This window comes from Staurois parvus, unplaced genomic scaffold (assembly GCF_062004578.1).
Source record: "Staurois parvus isolate SC_StPar_1 unplaced genomic scaffold, SC_StPar_1.0 ptg000402l, whole genome shotgun sequence".
NCBI lineage: Eukaryota > Metazoa > Chordata > Amphibia > Anura > Ranidae > Staurois > Staurois parvus.
Genome location: NW_028318198.1, coordinates 8,911,125 through 8,932,129, shown reverse-complemented (window position 1 = coordinate 8,932,129; position 21,005 = coordinate 8,911,125). Strand labels below are relative to the sequence as shown.

At 39.5% G+C, this 21,005-nt stretch overlaps 1 protein-coding gene across 8 annotated transcripts in view; it reads right to left on the bottom strand.

The window, feature by feature from the left end:
• NTNG1 (netrin G1) overlaps positions 1 to 21,005 on the bottom strand; it is a 379,145-nt gene that overhangs the window by 77,104 nt on the left and 281,036 nt on the right. For 5 of the 8 annotated variants that reach the window (XM_089686609.1, XM_089686610.1, XM_089686612.1 and 2 more), the window contains 4 exons: positions 20,301 to 20,473; positions 11,134 to 11,154; positions 6,457 to 6,495; positions 5,712 to 5,777 (listed from right to left, as the gene is read on the bottom strand). In XM_089686609.1, the coding sequence (XP_089542735.1) occupies positions 5,712 to 5,777; positions 6,457 to 6,495; positions 11,134 to 11,154; positions 20,301 to 20,473 (299 nt within the window). The remainder of the gene's footprint in view (positions 1 to 5,711; positions 5,778 to 6,456; positions 6,496 to 11,133; positions 11,155 to 20,300; positions 20,474 to 21,005) is intronic. The other 3 variants (XM_089686611.1, XM_089686615.1, XM_089686617.1) reach the window with 1 other exon arrangement.

Sequence of the window (21,005 nt, the reverse complement as noted above, 5' to 3'; positions counted from 1 at the left end):
GGGTCACAATGTAGCCCACGTTTATGTGGATAAGAAAACAAATGTAAACTGCAAAATTCATACCTCCCAGCTTTCAAACTTGAGAATGAGGGACACATGAGTAAGGTAAAGGCCTGTCAAAGGTGGGGTGGAGGAGAGTGGAGAATATGTGCTAGAGATGTGTTCTGGGAGGGGAGGGGACTTGTGCTAGCCGAAAAGGTGGGAGATTTCAAATCCAAACTCCCTCTAGCACAATTCCCCTCTCCTCTCACAGTGGCCCCCCAGCACATATCCTCTTACTCATCCAAGGGTGCACCTTTGTTGCCTGTGTTCCCCTTCCCTGTAAGTCCATATTAAATTCACTGCAGACCTCAGATGATCAGTACAGCTCATGCAGAGTGGTATCCCTCCTTCCTGGCCTCTTCTCCTCCTGTCTTTATACATGAGAATATCAGTGCTGAGGAGGAGGTGGTTTCAGTCTGCTTTGCAGTGTGTTTTACAGGCAGCCGGTGAGGAGATATGTTAGCTGCCATAGAGGTGCAGGTGATGTGGGAAAGGTGTCATGCTAGTGCATTCCTGTCAGGTTAGTTACTGGATCCCTTGCTGGAGCTTGTTCCAGTATCAGCACTGGACTTTAGAATGCAGCATGGATTTGCCAGGATGCTGGGATGCAAATCAAATCTCAGGACAGTCCTGGTGAAACCCGAGATGTTTGGGAGGTATGAATATTTTTGTGTTGAAACCACTGACAATACAATAAAAGTATGTGCTTCACCAGTGTATAAGATCTGACAAATTGTTTGGGTAAAATGTTGCTGCTGGATTCTAAGAAAGCCACAAAACCTCACCCAAACCACAAATGCTCTATGCCATTATCAGCACTGATAATACAATTCTGAAGAGTTAAGTTTTCCATTTTGCATACTTTTTAATAAGGGCTAAAGCATGTTGGCCAATGGCTTGTTCTATGTACAACAAACAGATATTTCAAGTATGGAGACAAGAATTGAACTATATTTCCTTCAGTTCCACATTTAATACTTGTCTGCTAACTCTGTGTCAAGTAAATGTCCTTATTAAGAAAGTTGCTTGTCAAATGAATTAGCATTATCATGTTTTTCTTCAGTCATGTACCTGTTCTTTTTGTAAGGATATTACTTTTTGTAACGAAGTCAGACACAGTTGTTACATTGTTTCTACATATAGTAAGCTGGTTAACATGGATATCTTGTCTGCCTTAATATTTTATAGGTAAAAAGCAGTGCAAAGTAAAAGAAAGCAACTTTTTAGGTCATGTGTTCAGCTAAAAAAAAGCACTTGCATCACGCCAGCAACGGGTAATATGATCTGCTCAATAGTCATAGCATTTAGCACAATGTATTAATCAAAAGAATCAAATACTAACAACTAATTGTATAAGGTTTTATAAATTGGACATTTTATTCATGAGGGAACTTTCCATTAACAAATAATAACTTTCTGTACCTAAGTCAAACATCTAGAGCCCACTGCATTAAACAGACAGCACCCTTGTTAGAGGTATCCTGACCTGAAATTTCAATGTAATGTCATGTACAGCATATATATAACACAAAGATCTATAGATCACTCAAAACAATACTCCACACAGAAAATAAATCATAGTATATTACATTTTTGGGAATTCATTTGTCAAGTTTACAATTCTTACACTGCTACAAAGTTACCCAGTTCTTCCTCTCTTTGGAAAAGAATCAATGTATCTTGGCTGATAACAAAATGTAGGAACATCTAGTTCTTCCTCAACTTGTTCTCCCGGGGCTCATGTTACATATGTCATTCTACATCTACTGTCATCTGTTCATTTATTATAATGCTTCTGTTATCTGCTGTATACTCCAACAGGTACAACAAGTCTGAGGGTCAGCACAAACAATACACAACTGAAGCTACTTCAACACTTAATGGAATAAAAAAAAATGTCTAGACAATGTATATGAAAATTGTCCAAAAATAGCTAATTAATTTACTAATTAAGCACATGTGGAAATAAAAGTGTAATAATATAGTTTATACAGTAATCTCTACCTAACAGGGATTTGTTGATGAATGAGCGTCCATTAGCCTGTTGAAGCTGGCGGTATGCATATACTGTATGCAGCCTCTCAGTGTATGGGCCTTAACGTAAAGAGGCCTCATATATGCGTACCAGAATGCAAACAGAACTTTCTTGAAAGCACGTGCCCTATGTGCTCCCTGCACAGTTACCAGAGGCTAATAGAGAGCTCCCGACCTCTACTTTCAATCGGGAGCTTTCCGATCATGTGACCGCTGTGACAACCAATCACAGTGGTCATATGATCAGAAACCCCGCCCCACCCAGCATCAGAAACCTCATAAAGGAACGGGAGGCGCTGGTGTTAAGGGGTTTAAAAAACCCAACATTTTTATATCCATATTTCAAAAATGTTTGATGTATATTCAATGCATATTGGTGCACATATTTATATTTTCTGCATCAGCTTTCTCCACTGTATGTGGTGCTCAACTGCAGTGGCATTGCAGAGTGAGAGGAAGTCAGGAGGCACATAATTCCTCTATGGTTTTCTCAGTCACTCGGGAAGAACTGGTTGGATGCTGCAAACCTCATGTGACTCTGGTGGCCATCTTTGGTCAGGCAGAGTCTATTTAAGACCCTGGCTACTGGGCTTGGTGCACATTTTGTGTGTGGGTAGTGTGGGTACAGATCACCTGTCTGTCAGAAACAGTGACTAGTGGTAGGGAAAGGTTCCAGACAAGTAGAGAAAGGGTAGGGGCACAGGCAAGCCAGGCCACATTCCACCCCTCAAGACAGACGCTGTCGGCACCTCCAAGACCTGCTCTGCTACACATTGCTGTTGTATTCTGTGAGTGTTTCCAGTCAGGAGCCTTCCCACTAGGCTGTTTGTGAAGTTTGAGCAATACAAGTTCTGTTTCCTGTGAGTATTTACTGCTGCCACACCACGCTGCGCCCCCCAACATGCAGCTCTTATGAGTTTAAAACCTATACTAACCAACTTGTGTAAAAAAAGATGTATATACTGTACTTCCATATTTTTAGCCTGCTCTGGTCCTCCCATGTAAATCTCTGTATCTGCCAGTGGTGGCTGCAGGGGAATACAAAGTCTGACAATGGCTGTGAAAGCCAGGAGCAGTGACATCACCCCTGGACTCCCATGGTGCAACCGTTGTCAGCGGTCCCTCCTTTCCCTTGCAGCCGCCATATGACCAGACCAGAGCAGCTAAAAATAGCTAAGTATTTGCATCTTTTTTTACACAGATTAGTTAGTAGGTGTTGTTGAGTGCATTTTTAAACTGGATAGGCTTTAGCTGGAATTTTACTTTACTTTTCTTTGTGACTTCACATGTATAAATGTTTTCTTTTTCATCATTTTTAATTGTGTTAAATAAAGAAAATGTAAGGCCATCCAGTAGAAGTTTGTGACTCATTCAGCCTCCCTGCATGATAAATAGAGATAGCACCCACACAGGGGATGTCTAATTTTCAACTATTTACTACTGATTTACTATTTATCATTCATCAATGGGCCCACAAACTAGGCCAAACAACTCACATGTGACAATATTTATTATTAGTGCATGTTCATAGAAGTGCACAGAACCAAGACTGAACATATCTGGCCTATTCAAAAATGATGAAAGTGATCAAAAACATAGTGCATGCTTGACAGAGGATACCACAATTCACATGCAGAGTGCAGGCTCTGGAATCAACAAAAACATGTATACAATTGCATACACTGCTACTTGTGAATGTTTGTTGCATTGATAAATACAAGTAGCTGCCTGCTTTTTTTTAACTATGTCCTTAAAGTGGCTGTAAACCCTTACATATATCCAGTGAAGTGACTAGCCTCAGGTGATACACAGAAGTGACACAAATCATCCTACAGTCCTCCTGTACCTGTTGATCTGCAGTCTTCTATTCTCTACAATGTTCAAAGTGCTGAATTGATAAAGCTTATCTGAGAGTTCAGAAAAAAGGGGATGCAGAGCTGAAGTTACACTCTGCAGAGCTCAGTGAGGGGAGCTCTGAGAGCTGATTGGAAGGAAGAGACACATGTCCTTTACACAGCTTACAGAAACAGAGCCGAGGTTGTCAATCATAGACTGTGTGCTGGAAGTCCCTCTCTGTCACCATTTTTCTAGTTGGTGTCAGGAAAACTTGTCAGAAGTGACTCTGCTGATAGCAGAGGAATGAAGCAGCAGGCAGAAATGACACTAAGTGCTCTGGATTGAGATACACACTATAGAGGGATATGCTTTGTTCATATTTTATGTCTGAGGTTTACAACCATTTTAACAGAAACATTCTCTAAAGAAAAATACATTTTTAGTTTTAAAGAGATTTAGGAATGGTTAAAACTCTCAAGTTTTTATGCTGTTTGTGTCCTTTTGGGAAGATTTGCTTTGACTTTCAGTGTCAAGGCACAACAGAAGGTGAGAAGAGTAAGGGAAATCCAATATTAGACAGTTGTCACCTGAGCAAGTATTCCCATTCAAAGGCTTTCCCTCTGTTCGATTTTTTTCTTCATTCCCAGTAACAGTGATGACCAGGACTAACGGAAACAATGGATCTTTCCAGCAAGGACACAGAGAGCATCAAAATCCTCATGTGCAGGAAGAAAAGTGCTGAAAGTGTTTAGTAAAGTCCAGAAGTATCTTATTATTAATAGTCACTTTCAGTTAGAGCCAACACATGTCAGGAGTTCAAAGGGTGTCCCTTCATTGGGGCTAAAAGAATAGTAGTATATAGGATAGAAATCACTAAAACAAAATGATCCCAGGCGCCCACACTTTTATGTGCCTAAAAAAACCTGGTTCTAACTCCGAAAATGGAAAAAAAACGGTCTTTGATACACTGATACAACATATCTACTTATACGGCAGAAAACATATTTTGCATGCGACAAACAGGAGCTGCAATGTATGTATTTAACAAGTGTGTATGTTTATTTAGGTCAGTTCAGAGATCATGTTCACATGGTGAGCAAATGTAATTGCTCGTGTGAACCCGCAAGAGGTGCCTGCCATTTATCTTTATAGCCATTTCTTCCACCTCATGTGCATTTGTAACTTAAGTAATGAGCAAGTTTTGTTCATGTATATATACTGTATGATCTTCAACTATACATAGAAAAAATTAAAAATAAAAACGCATACTAAAAACATACATATTTACATCAAGCTGATATCTTTTATCTGTATCTAAAACATTGATAAAACTATGGTATTGATTTACTAAAGGCAAAAAGACTGTGTTGTTTGCAGTACAGTTGCATTCATTTTCCCCAGAGTTTAGTAAATGTGGTAAAGCTCTGCCGATTTCCATTATCTAATCACGCGCAAGCAAAAATGTTTTTTTTTCCCTTGTACCTGATTGGGTATTCTTTACAAAGTGAAGCTTTATCACATTCACTAAGCTCAGGAGAAAATGAGTGCAACTGCATTTGCAGAGTGCACAGTCTATTTGCCTTTAGTAATTCCACCCCTATGTATTCCCTTTCAAATTCCTCAGTGTTTCACCTAAATTCATGAAACTTTGATGAATGTCTGATCGAGGCATCAACTACACTCTGCTTCATTGATCACCTCCAACTCTAGTCTTGTTCCTCATTCTTTTATCACCTATACAGTATGAAAACAATCACATGGATTGTATTTGTCATGAATGAGCCTATATAACATCCTACCTTGCTTTCTGTTTGCAACGTCTAGGAAAGAAGCATTCGTCTTTATCCTATCAAAGTTTGGAGGCGCTGTGCGTATCAGGGACAGGGAGAAATTATGAGTCATTATTTAGTACTAGAGTCACAAAGGGATCATTTACATAAGTGGATCAGGATAATCAGGATCGAGCTGTAATGTGGATTCAATTGGGAGAAGAGTCTCAAAATTATATTTGTCAAAGAACTTTTTCAGATTGGATATTTTAGAAACAATATATTTCAGACCATTTTGAAATCAACAATTTGCTCAGTTCAAGAAAACATTTAACATTTATTTTATAGTGCTTGTATATTAAATTCTTATATAACATGCACATGCCACACAGATCACCCAATATATCCACAGAATGCTCCAAAAATTCTACTTCTATGGCACAGGTTGTACAAAGTACAGAGTTCCTATTATTATGCTGGAGAGGCATGGATACATCATACATAGGGAATATCATGCTCCAATTATCTATTGGTAAAACGTCTATAAATTGTATGGATAATTACACAGGGAATGAGAAAATACGAATATGGTACATTAACTAATTTTCTATAGGTAGACCATCTCACACAATTTCAAAATGGTAAAGAACATTAGATGAAATACAAAGATATGCACATATATAAGTATACATATATAGATATATATCCTAGAAGATAGTATATGCACATATATAAGTATACATATATAGATATATATATATCATAAAATTGTTACCTGCAGTGATGGTTTGCTTCCGTTTTTTGTCTTGTACAGCTGTCAAAAAGACAGGTTGTGCTAATTTAGTCAATGAAATAATTAGTGCAGGTACATATTTAGCTGTGTAACTATAAATATTATACTGTTATTTATACAAGTGCAAAAGTGAAGAGTTGTTGCACATTCCCCAAACTACTCCTGGAATGGAATATGTCTTGTGTCTTGGTCAAGGTTTCTACCATGTAACCAATTTCTATATAGAAATGTTCTAAAAAAAAAACTATACCTAACTGTTTAAGGACAGGATTATGTTTTTATAGTTATTCTCTCAATGTCTATGTGATATCAGAGGGTTTTGCTATTTTACCTTTTGCCCCCACCTCCCTAGATATGTCTGTGCTAGAGGGATTATCATTACCACTACAAATTAATGACAGTTTCCCGATCTGGGCTATGTTCCCTAGGAAATCAGTGGCTGCCAATGCCTTGGCAACCATTGACATATTCCAGACTCATTCAGCTAAATGTAGACAGTGGGGCCAGTGATGCTGGCTGATGTCATTGACCAAATATGGTCATATGGCTGCCAATGTCCTAGCGACAACTGTCCTCCTTGTGTGTTTATTTGTTATTTGACTTTTTAGTGAATGAGTAACCAGGGGAATAGCTTATTCATTAGTATAGGAGAAGACCAGATATTTGGAATATCCCTTATTTTAAAGCAGGCTTTCAAATTCTAGTACATTTCCCTCTGCAGACTTCACATTGACCTGACCAGGGATGTGGGGCTGAGGCCCTTGTCCTCAATAACACAGGGAAAAGGTGCTTTACCAGGACTCCCCCCCAACAAGGCAGGTTTCCATGTTGAGGGTATGTAGTCTGGTATGGTGCAGGAGGGGTGCATGCTTGCTGCCCCTTCTTTTTTCTGGCCAACCAGGCTGCATGCTTGGATAAGAATCTGGATTTTATGGGCTGCCTACCTTTATTTGCATGGGGTATGCAAAGAGTCGGGTATACATTTTGGGTGTGCCACCTCACAGGCAGGCTTAGGGCTTTTTTTTTTGCATTGGTACATGTTCCCCTTGGCAGTGTCCAGCTCTCCATGCCCTGTATTGGACAATCCATGTCTTATTAGCCTTACAAATGGCCAAAATAATTTGCAGGATTCTTCCACCATAGGTTTTAATGGGGTTCTTTGAATGTTTGTAATTTCTAAACTTTTTGTAACTATTTAGCAATAGACCCTCAAATAGAACCAGGTGCAGTCAACTCATCACTAGTTCTGATACAGTACAGTGAGAGAGAGTTGTCATCCTGGAACAGGAAGTACGTTATTGGCAGAATCACCAGGACTAGAATGCTACAATAGATTACATTAAGCAATATATAAACTTTTTGTGTTTAGATATGCTGTAAACAATGATTTCTAGAAACCAATAACAGCAATAATTTCCCACATTCAGATAGGGTCTTACCCCAGAACCCCAGGACCCTAGGAAGTGGTCAACACAGGCCGATTACTGCTAAAGATACTCCAGTGTGACCACAATTGGGCAAGGATTATGCACTGTAATCCATAGGGAGAGCTGCTCATCAGAGACTTTTAACTTCTCTATGGAGCAAATGGTTTATGTATTTTACAGCGTGTGCTGCTAGCAATCATCTGGGTAGCAGACCGCTGCAGCTCTAGAGTACGAATGTACGTGTTTAAAGACAGATAGGTGTTATTCTTGGTGAGACATTTGTCTGTTTATGGTAAGTTGGACAGTCCATAGATTGGCTTCTGTACAGCCTGCATGGATCCCTGCTGAACAGCCAAATTTCGAATGTACAGCCGGCTAAAATGTAAATTAAACATTTTGGAAATAAGTGTTTAAAGGGTGAGCTTACTTTACACCAATTAAACATTTATTTTTTATTGCACAGAATAAACAGGTTAAATTAAATCCCACCAAAGAAAATACTATGTAAGGGGGAAGGCTTCACAATTATTAAGTACTGTGGGGTTCTCTGTAGGGTGATTCATACAGCAAGTTTAACTCATAATAAGTGAAAATACATTTTAAAATAAACATGTTTATAGAAAGAGCTTGTGGACAGATTAAGTAGACTGATAAATACCTTGATGCATACATCTTTTTTATTCTATTCTGTTGGATATATACCTTATAAGTATTTAATGTTTTATTAAGATAAGCCTCAAGGATAAATACAGTTGTGTGAAATCAGTTTTTTTGCAGCAACTCCATTTGGAGTTTCATAGAAAATATATATGAACTTCCCCTTCTAAATACTGCATATATTCCAAAATAGGATGCTAAAGGTAGTAGTGGACTAGCATGCTTTGCATAGTTCAGAACACACTGTTAGAGACTGTGTTAGAAAAGATGTCATAGGACATACATTAGCTAGATCTTGTCATTTCAGTTGTCAATAATAATCCACAATGGTACCCAGTAATGCAACAGGGTTGATTTACTAAAAGAATAGACTGTTCACTTTGCAAAATCAGCGTTCCCTAGCTTAATGAATAAGGTGATGCTGTGTTTACTTTAATCCCTTCAAACCATGTGCAAGTAAAATGTTTCTTTTTATTTTTTTGCATGTGATTGCATTATTAAAAAGAACATCATTTCACATTATTTACCTATGTTGATGGACAAATGCAGTTTTCTTTCAGGGGCATTCTGCCTGCATCAGAGAATAACGTGACATGCTTCTGAGATCATTCAGCATTTGACAGGTACATTTGACTTGCAATTGACCTCCTTCTCACCCGCATTTGACTTTCTGCCAAGTTACCAACCAGTTAGTCAACCTGCTTTAAGTTGATTTTGCATTGCCATTGATTTGTAAGGAGAGAAACAGTTCTAATGCAAGCAAAAGCCTGTTGACACAGGCTCATACAAAACCAATAGAACACTATAGTGACACTAAACTTTGCTTTTAAAAAAAAATCTATGTTTGAGTATATATTCTTACCTTGCATTCAGTTAAAAAACATTTTCTATTTCTCTGTCCTCCCCCTTCCCTGTGTGAAGTGGAAGAGAGGGGAGACTAGATCCAGTGTTGTGCATGGCTGCATCTTTCCCCCCCTCTATTCCTCTTCACATAGGGACTCGACCAGCAGCAGGAGCCTTTGGAAATGGGGGATGGGGCTTAGTCCTGCTGTGTGTGTCTATGGAGTGCGGCTCCATAGACACACAGCTTGGGAGCAGACACCGTGTGCCCACATAGCAAATGGCTTGCTATGGGGATACAGGAAGAAGAGGAGGAGCCAAGATCAATGGCCGAGGACCTGATAAGAGGAGGATCAGGGCCGCTCTGTGCAATACCACTGCACAGAGCAGGTGAGTATAATATGTTTGTTATTTAAAAAAAAAAATAGACTTTAGTAACACTTTAAAAAGTGCCTTCTGTTACTTTCAGCCACCTTCATATTGTTTTTTTGTTATTTTTGCTGCTGTGATATGACTTTCTGTTAGAGGGTGGCTACATTCATTCTCCATGGTCCCACTTTATGTAGGAATGCACTCTTCTCTTGTTTGTTCATGAGAAGGACCATGAACTTTGGACTATGGGATTTGTAATGTACACATAACAACAGCTAACATATACTCCTTGTTCCAATCAATAGGAATTGAGTGGTGAATAAAGTTCAGGAGCACATGGATGATGTTATAAGGAGATGAAAAAGCACACTAAGAAATTATTTCATGAAAAATAGATTACAGGGCTAATAATTAATAGATGTGTATATGTATTTTGGGGAAATAAGGAAATTGTTTGTTGTCCCTTTAACTTTCTATGTGACCAGTCTCTACTCATATAGTAAATCATTCCAATTGCATCCATTCAGTACTGTAATACCAAATATGGTGAAACTTTCTTTCTAGGTTGTTGTGAACGGTTATGTGGCAGAGTGATGCATACAGTGTGGAGAACGTTGGAGACCCTGTGTGAATAGGTCAGTGAAATTAGACTTGGGTGTTGACTATTGCGAGGTTAGATGCATAGGGCTGAATTTCTAGAACCATGAATAGTGATCTAGTCTTTGGGACCCCATTCTTTGTTCTGTTAGGAGCAGACACAAGAAACATGCCAGACTGAATGGGATGGAGAAAATAAGCTGCATCTACATCATGCAAAATGTATGGAGTCCTACACCAAACATCCACCAAAACTCATTTTGTGCGCACTATGCTCTCTGCGTATGGCCATATGCAGGGAATGTGCATGACAACGTATATATGTTTAAAAGTGACTGATTAGGACTGGCAGAAAAAATGTATCCTTCAGAATTGTCTATTTAAATAAAACCCTGTTACAGTGAAGGTAATATGATTGTTTGAAATAGATTGTTTCCATGTGTTTACTTCATCTATCTATCTGCACTGATTTCATTATCTGTCCGTCTCTGTGTCTGTACGTGTGTCTGCCTCATTCTTCTGCTCGGTGCCTGTGAAGAATATATCAGGCAAATAAAACCTGATACAGGCAAGCTGATCCGCATTCTGTCAGGCTTGTCATAAGACGTATCTTCTATTCCCTCTGATTCAATTTTACATGGAAATGCAGCAAATATTTTCCTGTCTTTCCTGCAGACTGCCCCTATCTTTGCTGTGTAGTGCGTCTCTGATGGATGTTTGGAGAGGACAGGAAATATGGTACATCAAACTGTTAGATTGTACTCACTGCTGGGCATGCTGGATACACCTGTGAAAGAGAACAAGAAAAGATATGTTAACAAATAGTTTCCCTTTAATGCTTATATACTCAATGCCTAAATCAAATCTGTCATTGTAAAGCTACATGCTGATTATACAGTGCCTATTATACTCTGAAAGTAGGAAAGCTTGACGTGTTTGATGCTCAGAATGGTACTTAGAAAATGATGAGAGCTGTATGCAAATTTGCAATATTCTATAATTTATTGCATGTGCCATCTGACATTGTCTATTCAGAGACACGGAAAAGCAGAATGCTTCAACTTCATCACCACAACTGGCATCTATAGCATCAGATTTTTTTACAAAACATCCCATTCTTTTTATAGACCAACTACAGCCAATTTATTTCTGTTGTGGATTCAGTGGGGTAGGGTCAGAACTTCTGTACGTTTGTATTGCTATATGTGACTCCTACTCAGTGCCTAATTAAACTCTGTGGATGCCCCTAGGCAGTCAAAATCTTGGGACCCCCCTCACAGGTTTCTGGAGGTTTCTCCAGCGTGTACTCTAGTGGGATAGCATTGAACTAGTAGTGTGCACATCGCCGCTAGATGGAGATTACCAACATTTTTTACATACTGACTTTTGAATGTGAGTTCTCATGATTTTTCATTTTCAAATTGTGTTCCAATAAAGGTTGATTTTTAGCTAAACTACTTGGGTCATTAGTGGTACCTTCTTTTTGTTTAAGGGTCTTTCCTTACATTTTCTTTTTGCTCTGTATTTATAAGGTTCAGTGACCCACACCCCATTGGTGAGTTAGTGGTTAGAAGCCGGTTGGCTAAACCTATTTTCCCCTTTTTTATGGTGTCCCTGTTTTTACAGTTTCACCTAATACTATATTGTTAATTTTTGACCCCTACTCAGTGCCTGATTAAACTCTGTGGCTGCCCCTAGCAGTAAAAACATTGGGACCCCCTCACAGGGTTCTGGAGGTGTCTCTTGCTTGCACTCTAGTGGGAGTGCACATCGCTGCTAGATGGAGATGACAATCACTACTGTAAATTGTACTTGTGGTGGTTGCACCAAAGTTTTTTACATACTGACAGCTGAAAGAAGATGAGCTTTTGAGAGACAAACTGTAATGTGAACCTTATGACAGAACAATGGCTAAATGGTTAACACTTCCACTTGACAGTACTAGGGTCATTGGTTAGAATCCTAACCACGACACCACTTGCCTGGAGTTTGCATGTTCTCCCTGTGCCTGCGTGGGTTTCTTCCCACACGCCAAAGACATGCTGGTAGGTTAATTGGCTCCTGTCTAAATTGGCCCTAGTATGTGTATGAATGTAAGTTAGGGACTTTAGGTTGTAGGTCCCTTTGAGGGTTAGGGACTGATATGAATATATGTAAAGCGCTGCTTAAATTGACAGCGCTATATAAGTACCTGAAATAAATAAATGCCCATGGTTTATTTACTTTAAGTTGGTATTGAGTACATTACATTAATAGAGTATTAATTTTTTTATTTCTTTGAGTTGAATAACTTTTTCTATCTTTTGTAAACAATTTAAGAAAGCATCATTGTAATTTTCTTTCAAGATCAACACAATAATATTTTTATCCATTGTTGTGGGGCCCAGAAATGGCATGTGGCCAGTGCCTACTCTGCCTATTTGGCCCCCCATTGGGTGGATTTCAGTTCATTTTTTAATCCCTGTGCCATGAAATGAAGAGAATTGGAGTTCCTGGGACGGGAAGGTACAGGCAGAAATAACATGGTATAAAAAGTACTGTATCTCACTCTACTGAAGAATATGTTTTTACTATTGTCCATAGAGAGATTTCACTCTTGTCTTTGTCACTAGAACAGGAAGTGAGAAGAGGTCTCCCTAGTGGGGTCACTGACATCAATAAATACTAGATAGAAGTTCAAACTCTTCTCTACTCTGTCCAAATAAACACACAAAAATATTGCTGAAGTTGGGCTTTGAAGAAACTATGGAGTTAATTTAATAATGGCAAATAGGCTGTTCATTTTGCAATAGCAGAATTTTCCACACAGTGAATAAGGTAATGCGCTGCTGACTTCCATCATCCAATCATGTGCAAGCAAAAGTGTTGTTTTTTTGTTTTCCTTGCATGTTAATGGATATTCTTTGCAAAGTAAAGTTTCACAACAGCAGTTAAACTATTTTTCTTGCGGAATGAATTTTGTTTTTGTCAATAGCAAATCACCCCTTATGTCACAAAAATAAAAACTTGCCACTATCTCGCTATGCATTTTGACATGAAGTTTAATACTTTATATTGGTTTCAATGGAAAATTCAACATGAGGAAAACACAGAGATGTGAATCCAGCCTTACAAAATCTGTCCTAAAATTTGACCACTAGCTAGAACATATCTAAAGCCACTTTTCTACAAAAACAAATGGATAGCGTATAGAATGGTTAAAACCCCTGTAAAGTTATTTTGCTGTCTGTGCCACATTGTGATGATTTTCCTTAAAGTGTAAGAAAAATCTATGTCTAAATATTCTTAAAAATGTTCCCTCCCAACTTCTCCTACCCATTCTGCCTAACCTGTATATGGCCCAGTCGCTGTCCCTCCTCTCCCCTGCAGCAGTTGCTCATTAACATGGAGCAGCTGGAGCACCTGGAGGTAGAGGATCACAGGACAGGACAAGAGCCTATTAAATATAGGTAAGTACACAGATATTTTTAATATATGGGTACACAGGTTAGGTAGGAGGAGGGAACATTTTTAAAAATAGTAAGATTTAGGCTTGTCTTCTACTTTAACTATTTGTCCCAATACACAGGATAGAAAATCTCACTTTTAAGGTTGAAACAAACGTTTGAAGCAGGTGCATTACCAGAGTGCACAGGTGGCACTGTTGCAACCACCATGCAGGGAGCGTGAAGGACAAGTGGAATGTACATTCATCTAGGCCTTTGTACATGTCATCAGGTGGGCTGCTGTCTGATTTAACGCTGCTGCCCTAGATGACTCCTGTTGCCATCTTTAGTGAGGGCAGTGATTATAAAAATCACTGGATCAATGCATTTGGGGTGCATTTTGCATGTGGGTAGGTCAAGGATAGGAACCTGCTTGACAGGGAGAGTGTGCCTAATGCAAGGGAGAGGTTCAAGAGGAGAAGGGACAGCATAGGGACTGCTCGCCATTGCTGGTGTGGGAAACCCTTCTGCTACTAGTTATTCTCTGCATCCTGCCCAACAGGCACCTCCTGTGCTGGTTGCTGTTCGTCTCCATGCATCACTTTCTGCAAGTGCCAAATAATCATCTGTGAGTGTTGCTGATAGTTCTAAGTTGCTGCATAGATTCTGTTGCTGTATGTTGCAACATTCTTAACAATACATTTTCTGCAACTCCAACCATTATGTGTATCGTTCCTTCCCCTGGGGATGCCTACCACCTGGCCTACTCCTGCCTACACATTGGCAAATGCTACCTGTATTAGCATGTTGCGGTGCCATCCCTTTTGAATGCATTGCAGTGCACCACAAATGATGGTTTCACACTACCCTGTGTTGTGGTGCACTGTTTCGGACAAAATGCTGCATGTCTGTTTTTTGGTCCATTCCTGTGCATTGGTTGCAGATTTAAAATTAATGAGTGCTTTAGCACAATGCACAGTAACTCATGACACATCATTAATGTGTGTGCAATGCACAGGAATGGTTTAAGTGGCTCTAAAGACAAGGGTTTTTACTTTCATGAATTCTATGTATGAAAGTAATAAACCTGGGTGCAACTCCCCCCTCAGCCCCCCCCCCCTATACTTGCCGCATCTCAGTCCAGCAATGTGCATGAGAGATAGGTCTCTCCTGGGTTTTTCTCACCTCATTGGCTTACACAGCAGTGGGAGCCATTACCTCTTGCTGCTGTCAATCACAGCCAGTGAGCCAAAGGGGAGAGAGTGGGGGGACAGGGCTGAATTGCACTCTGTGTGAATGGGCAATGTCCGAGTGCAATTCGGGAGTGAGCCTGCTTGAGTGCCCGAATGGCAAGAGGCTTGCTATTGGGGGCACTTGGCGGGTGGGGCCAGGATGGCTCGTGAGATTCCCAAAAAGAAGAAGATCAGTGCTGCTCTGTGCAAAAACATAGCACAGAGCAGGTAAGTATACCATGTATCTTAAAAACAAATTCAACCTTTAGAATCACTTTAAATGTGTAAGTGTTCTGGGGAGTTTGTGTTTGCTTGTGATGTGTATCGCCCTTCCAAATGCACCTTGCTACAAAGGCTACTTATGAATTGGGGTGGTTGCCATCTTTTTGTATAGCTTGTTCACTGGATTTGGTGTGGGGACACACTGGATGCATTCAGCTTCCATTGTGCTCTTGCTGGGTGTCCAATGTGTCACTGTGCCTTTAAGGAGGCATGGGTTCCCTCCAGGTAAACCTGTCCTCAATTTATCCAATGCTATATAGCCTCCAACTTAGAGACACTCAAAACATTAGAGTTAGGACTGCAGAGGAGCCTTGATGTAGGCACTGCGACTTCCACATATATTTGCAAATGTGTGCAATGAAACCCTCTGTTTTTAATGTGAACTGTTAAGCCGGACATAGATGGTTTGACTCTTGTCCAGTTCAGCAGGGACTGGCCAAGATTCATCCCATAGATGGCCAGGCTGATTGTATCCAAGTCAACCCATCGATGAACGTGGGTAAAACCTGCATGTCAGATGTTTACTTGTGATTATTGCCAGCAGTTATACCCACTAGCAATAATCACTGTGTTTTCCTGGCAAGGATGACTGCCCACCCCACTTCACGCTTGGAGAACACAATAGCTCCATGGGAGGGATTCCCCCATCAACACTGACTGTGTGCAACCCATAGTTGCAGGAAAGAAAATTGCATCATCTATGGTCTGCTGTAGACAGGGACAATTTCTTATTTTTTGCAGGCTAGCTGGTAAGTGCATTGGGAAATTCTTGTTTGTTAAATGTGTATCCAGGGTGCCAGTGACAATAGTTACCAAGACCAATAGTGAGGGCAAATATCCCCAGCAGGGACACAGACAGCAATAAAAATATAACAAAGGTTCTAATTCCTCTCTTCTCTATCCAAATCAAATAAAAGTGTCTTTTGATACATTTTAATAGATGCCTTATGTTCTTTCTATTCCTTCCAGTAATTAGCAGCACATACCAATGGCTTTTTTTAATCAAATGTTGTACAAGATAACCTGGAACAAAGTTGTTTCTTACTGTATTTTAAAAAACCATATTTCATAATGTTTGACTGCAGTAGACCTCCGAGTCTTGAATTCTAACTTCAACGCTTTCAAGGCAAGTCTTGCTAGACATAAATCATTTGGTTAATGGGTTACGGGCAGGCTAGGTCAGCTGCTACACACATTTCCTGCTTCTATTAGATTAAATTCATATCAGCATCAGTTTTCCTCTTGTTCCCTCTGTCATATGCCTTCAGATTAAGCTCCATACTAAAAAAATTAATTGAGCAGAATGATAGTAGAAAGCATTCAAACATTCATTGATTGAACACCTCAGTGAATGCATACCTTAAAAACAGCCCTTGTTAACCTTTACCCTTCTGAAGTGCTTTGGTACACTATTAACCAAACCCTTATTTCCACATTGTGGTATTCTTTTTTTCTATTTTTTTATTTTTTGTAATAAGTTAATGAGTGTTTTAGCAATGTGCATGCTTAATCACTGTTCATGGAAGCATATACTGTAAGAACTGCATGACCCTGCTAAAACTGGCAGCATTTATAAGTTACCAGAAAGTAGCACAGAAGAGCTTTCTTATGCCGGGAAGTATTTACATGTCTCATCCCTTACATATCTCAAACATAGGAGGACTATTCCTCATTTTAGGATAGTAAGTGAAGCCATGCAACTCAATCCTTTTTGTTCCAATGGCCATCTGTACATCCAGATACAACTGATCACTATGAAGCCATTTATTCCAAGATGCATACAGCTGCTTCAGGCTTTTTGGTCATCATCAGTGCAGTGTATGGAAACCATGGCTTTCAGAGAGTAGGGCTTCAGATCAAACAAAAGAATGCAAGCCTGAAAACTATGGTGAGAAGGGATAAAAGGACCCAAAAAGCCCAAAACTGAACCAGTGTTTAGTAAAGTGGAGTCTCCTTAAAATAGAAGTTATTCACAGGTCTCATTTCATCACATACCCTCAAAAAGAGTGGATTATTCCTTATATCAGGATGAAGGGTGGTCCCATGTATATCATTCCTTTTTGCCTCAATAACCAATTGTACACCTAGAATTTTGTTTTAAAAAAAAAGCTCCATCCCGCAATAGGATTGTGGGGAGAATCATGAGATTATTTATTTGACTTTTGGGTGGAGTGCTACAGAAGCTGCCTGAAATCAATAGCATAAATACAACTGATTCAGGCATATTTAGCCATGTCAGTGCATGAGTGAGATGGCAGGGTAAAAAAATAAATAAAAAAAAAATCCTGAATGAATTTCTGTGAAGCACTGTATGACCATATTAAAGGAAATTGTAATCAATTCCATCTAACATGAAAAAACAAACATTTTATTAATTCTTCATTTAGGGCCCATTACACTGTATGCATTATATATGCTAGTGCAAGGATATTGCACACACAAAAAATCCATACTTTTTAGGATGACCTGTTTGCACCAATAAGTAGGGGAAAACGCATGCATGCTGCAATTGGGATACACTGACTTGCAACCTAATTCTAGAAAAAGCAATTCTTTGATAAATGCAACAGGAAATTTTAAACATTTTGTAGATTAAAAACTGCATGTGTGACGGTCACCAATCCTTTAGGCAGCCCAACGATGATTCGATACCTGCGGGTGGGAGGAAAGAAATTTGCTTGATTTCCCCATCAATACAGTCAGTGTTAATGGGGGAATGCCTCCCGAAGTGCTATTGTGTTCTGGGGTTGGGGGAAGGGGGTGTAGGGAGCCTTCCTGGCTGGTAGAACACAATGATTACTGCTAGCGGCTATAGCTGTTGGCAATAATTACATGTAAAAAAATCAGACAGACTAGTCGTATCCAAGTTGATTGATGGATCGACTTGTTACAATTAGCCTGCCTGTGGGCTTTAACAGACAAAACAGATTGTATTCAGTAAGTGAATCCATAGAACAATGAGAATGTACTATAGTGACTCATAGTAGCAATTTTAAAACTCCATATTTTGTTAAAATTAAATGTGCACTCTGTATTTCCTTATTGGCCTTTGCACAGCTTAACTAACGTCAAAGTGGTATTAAACCCAAAAGCAAATGTATTATATTGCAGTTTACCAATTCTTAGATGTGGTAGCTGCATTTGTTTTCTTTTTATTCTTTCCTTTATTTTCACCTGTAATCCTGCCAATAAGGCTGTTGTTTATCAACAGAACAAGCTGTCCTGCAGATGGATCAATTATAGGGTTGAGACAAAACATTTACTACTGGCAGGGGTGCTTACAATGATTAGCTTTTATTTATTTACATAAAACCTTTGTCCAAAAAGGAAATAAAACGGTTGCTGTAATTGCTTAGAAGTGTTTTTGGTTTCAATTTGTTAGTGTATCTAAACCTGCTAGTACATCTAACACTTCCTCTCCCATGATTAACAATCCTGCATAAGACTCTGGTGTCCAACCTGCGGCCCGAAAGCTGATTGCAGCCCTTTGGTATATTTTGTGTGGCCCTCAGATCTCAGCAGTCTGTAGTGGGAACTATCCTGATAATAGCATTGATCTCTACTAGCCTCATATAACATATTCCCAGTTTCGTATTTTCTTCTGCAGCATATCCCCAGCCAAAAATGTATCATTTCCACACTCTCTGACCCTCATTTTCTCTATTAGGTCTGCAGTTTCTGACAGTCCTCCCAAGCATTTCATATACTGAATAGTATGTGCAGCCCTTTGGTGATGTCAGGGGACACATTTGAGCCCCCTTTAGCACATAAGTTGACAACCACTGGTCTAAGGTGTCTCCATTGCTCCTTCATCCAGAGATTATGGCACTCGAAGACAGGAGGTGTGTTACTGGCCAGATCACCAGGTGAAAACAGAAGGAAGAAAGGCCCAAAAAAAGAAAAGTAATGCAACCATTACATCCAAGGATAGGCTGCAATATATTACATTTTTGGTTTTGGGTTTAAACACCTTTAGTGAAATATTGGTAGTACAGCTAAGGCAAGCAGAAAGTAAAAGAAACTGGAAGAGAACTTAGCATATCCTAACCATGTTAGCTCATTCACCTGTATACCCCTTATGGACCAGTGCAATTTTTTAATTTTGCTATGAACCTATTTATGGTGTTGTAAAAATTATTTTATTTTCTGTGCAATCTTTAGAGATTTGTAAATAAAAAATTAAAAATGCACATTTTTATATTTTCAATAGTGTTACAGTAATATTACTGTTGCTAAAAAGTATCATTTTTAAAAACCTTTTTTCCTGTTAATGCTCATGCATGTCCTCTACTCGGAAATCCAAAATCACGTATACAGTATAGGTGATTTTGCGCACCCCTGCTGCCCTGTAGCAGTATATCTGCTATAGGGAGGTGGGAAAGCAGTTAAGCTTTGGCAATAAATCCTGGAAGCTGATTGGTTTATATGTAGAGTTGCTCCAGAGTTTACATTCTCTAGATTTGGTAAGGCCCCTTTCACACGGGGTGGACCTGTCAGTGGATCCACTTGCTTATCGGAGGATCTCTCCTGCTTATCCCCGCTGAGCAAGCAATTGACAGGTCCTTGTACGCTCCGCTGCTGCAGAGTGGACACAAACACAGCCCGCTGTCCTCTATGGGTGGTCCGATGGAAAGAGACCACCTGTCTGTTTCCAACCGACTGCCATCACATCTAATTTCGCGGATGTAAGGAGAATGGATCCCCATTCATCTTTTTTTGGCGGATCAGATTGGATGACGGCAGGTGTAAATGGATACATGTCTGTTTACACCCACCGCTCCATAGAGAAAAATAGAGGTTCCGATCGTGTCCGCCTGAAAAACAGACCCGGTCAGAACGTCCATGTGAAAGAGGCCTAAATAATTCCCAGTGTGTCAAAAATCACACCTGATCTATTTTTTCTAAAGCAATGAACTACTGTGCATTGTGGTGCGCTGCAAAAAGGGTGCATTGGGGTACCATTCAAAATGAATGCATCATTGTCATGTACTTACAGATATTGGCAGTGCCCTTGGGAATGGTTAGGTATGATCCTGGACTCCATGCCTGTCCCTGGTAGTTTTTCTTACATCGTTCGCAGTCCTGACCCGTTGTGTTGTGTTCGCAGTCACAAGCCAGGCGATTATTTGTGAAGGTACAGCTGTTTGCATGAAGGTTACATTTACATCTGGCAAAGACAAAGAAACAAAAAAAGTATTTTGAGCATCGCTGAGTATTATCAAACATCTCTGTTTTTCATTATAATAAATATATGCATCAATATTGTGGGCCTTATACAGAGTAATGTTTGGATAGCAAACATGAGGTTTTGCCCACATCTAATGAGATATCAAAAAATAGAAATGTAGCAGTTTAAATCTAATCGATTCCTTTAGGCTGCACTTTGAATGGGCTGCCATGCCTCCTAAAATGCAGGAAAAAGGTCCCTGCACCATTTCTGGAATCACGGGAGGCATGGGTGTTGGGAATGCAACAGCATGTACTATAATGTACTATATACAGTATTCTGTGGTAATATCACTTGACCAGTAGATGGCACTGTACGCTAAAGGTTACTAGTTGTGTATGTGTAAAACTTGCTGCTTCTTTCTTCTTCTCTATCATCTCTTCAGGAAGTAATGTGTCTGTAATATGTCTGCTGCAATGTGCTCTGTATGTTTGTAACTTGAGCCACACAAGTAAAGCCTGAATTCTGCTAT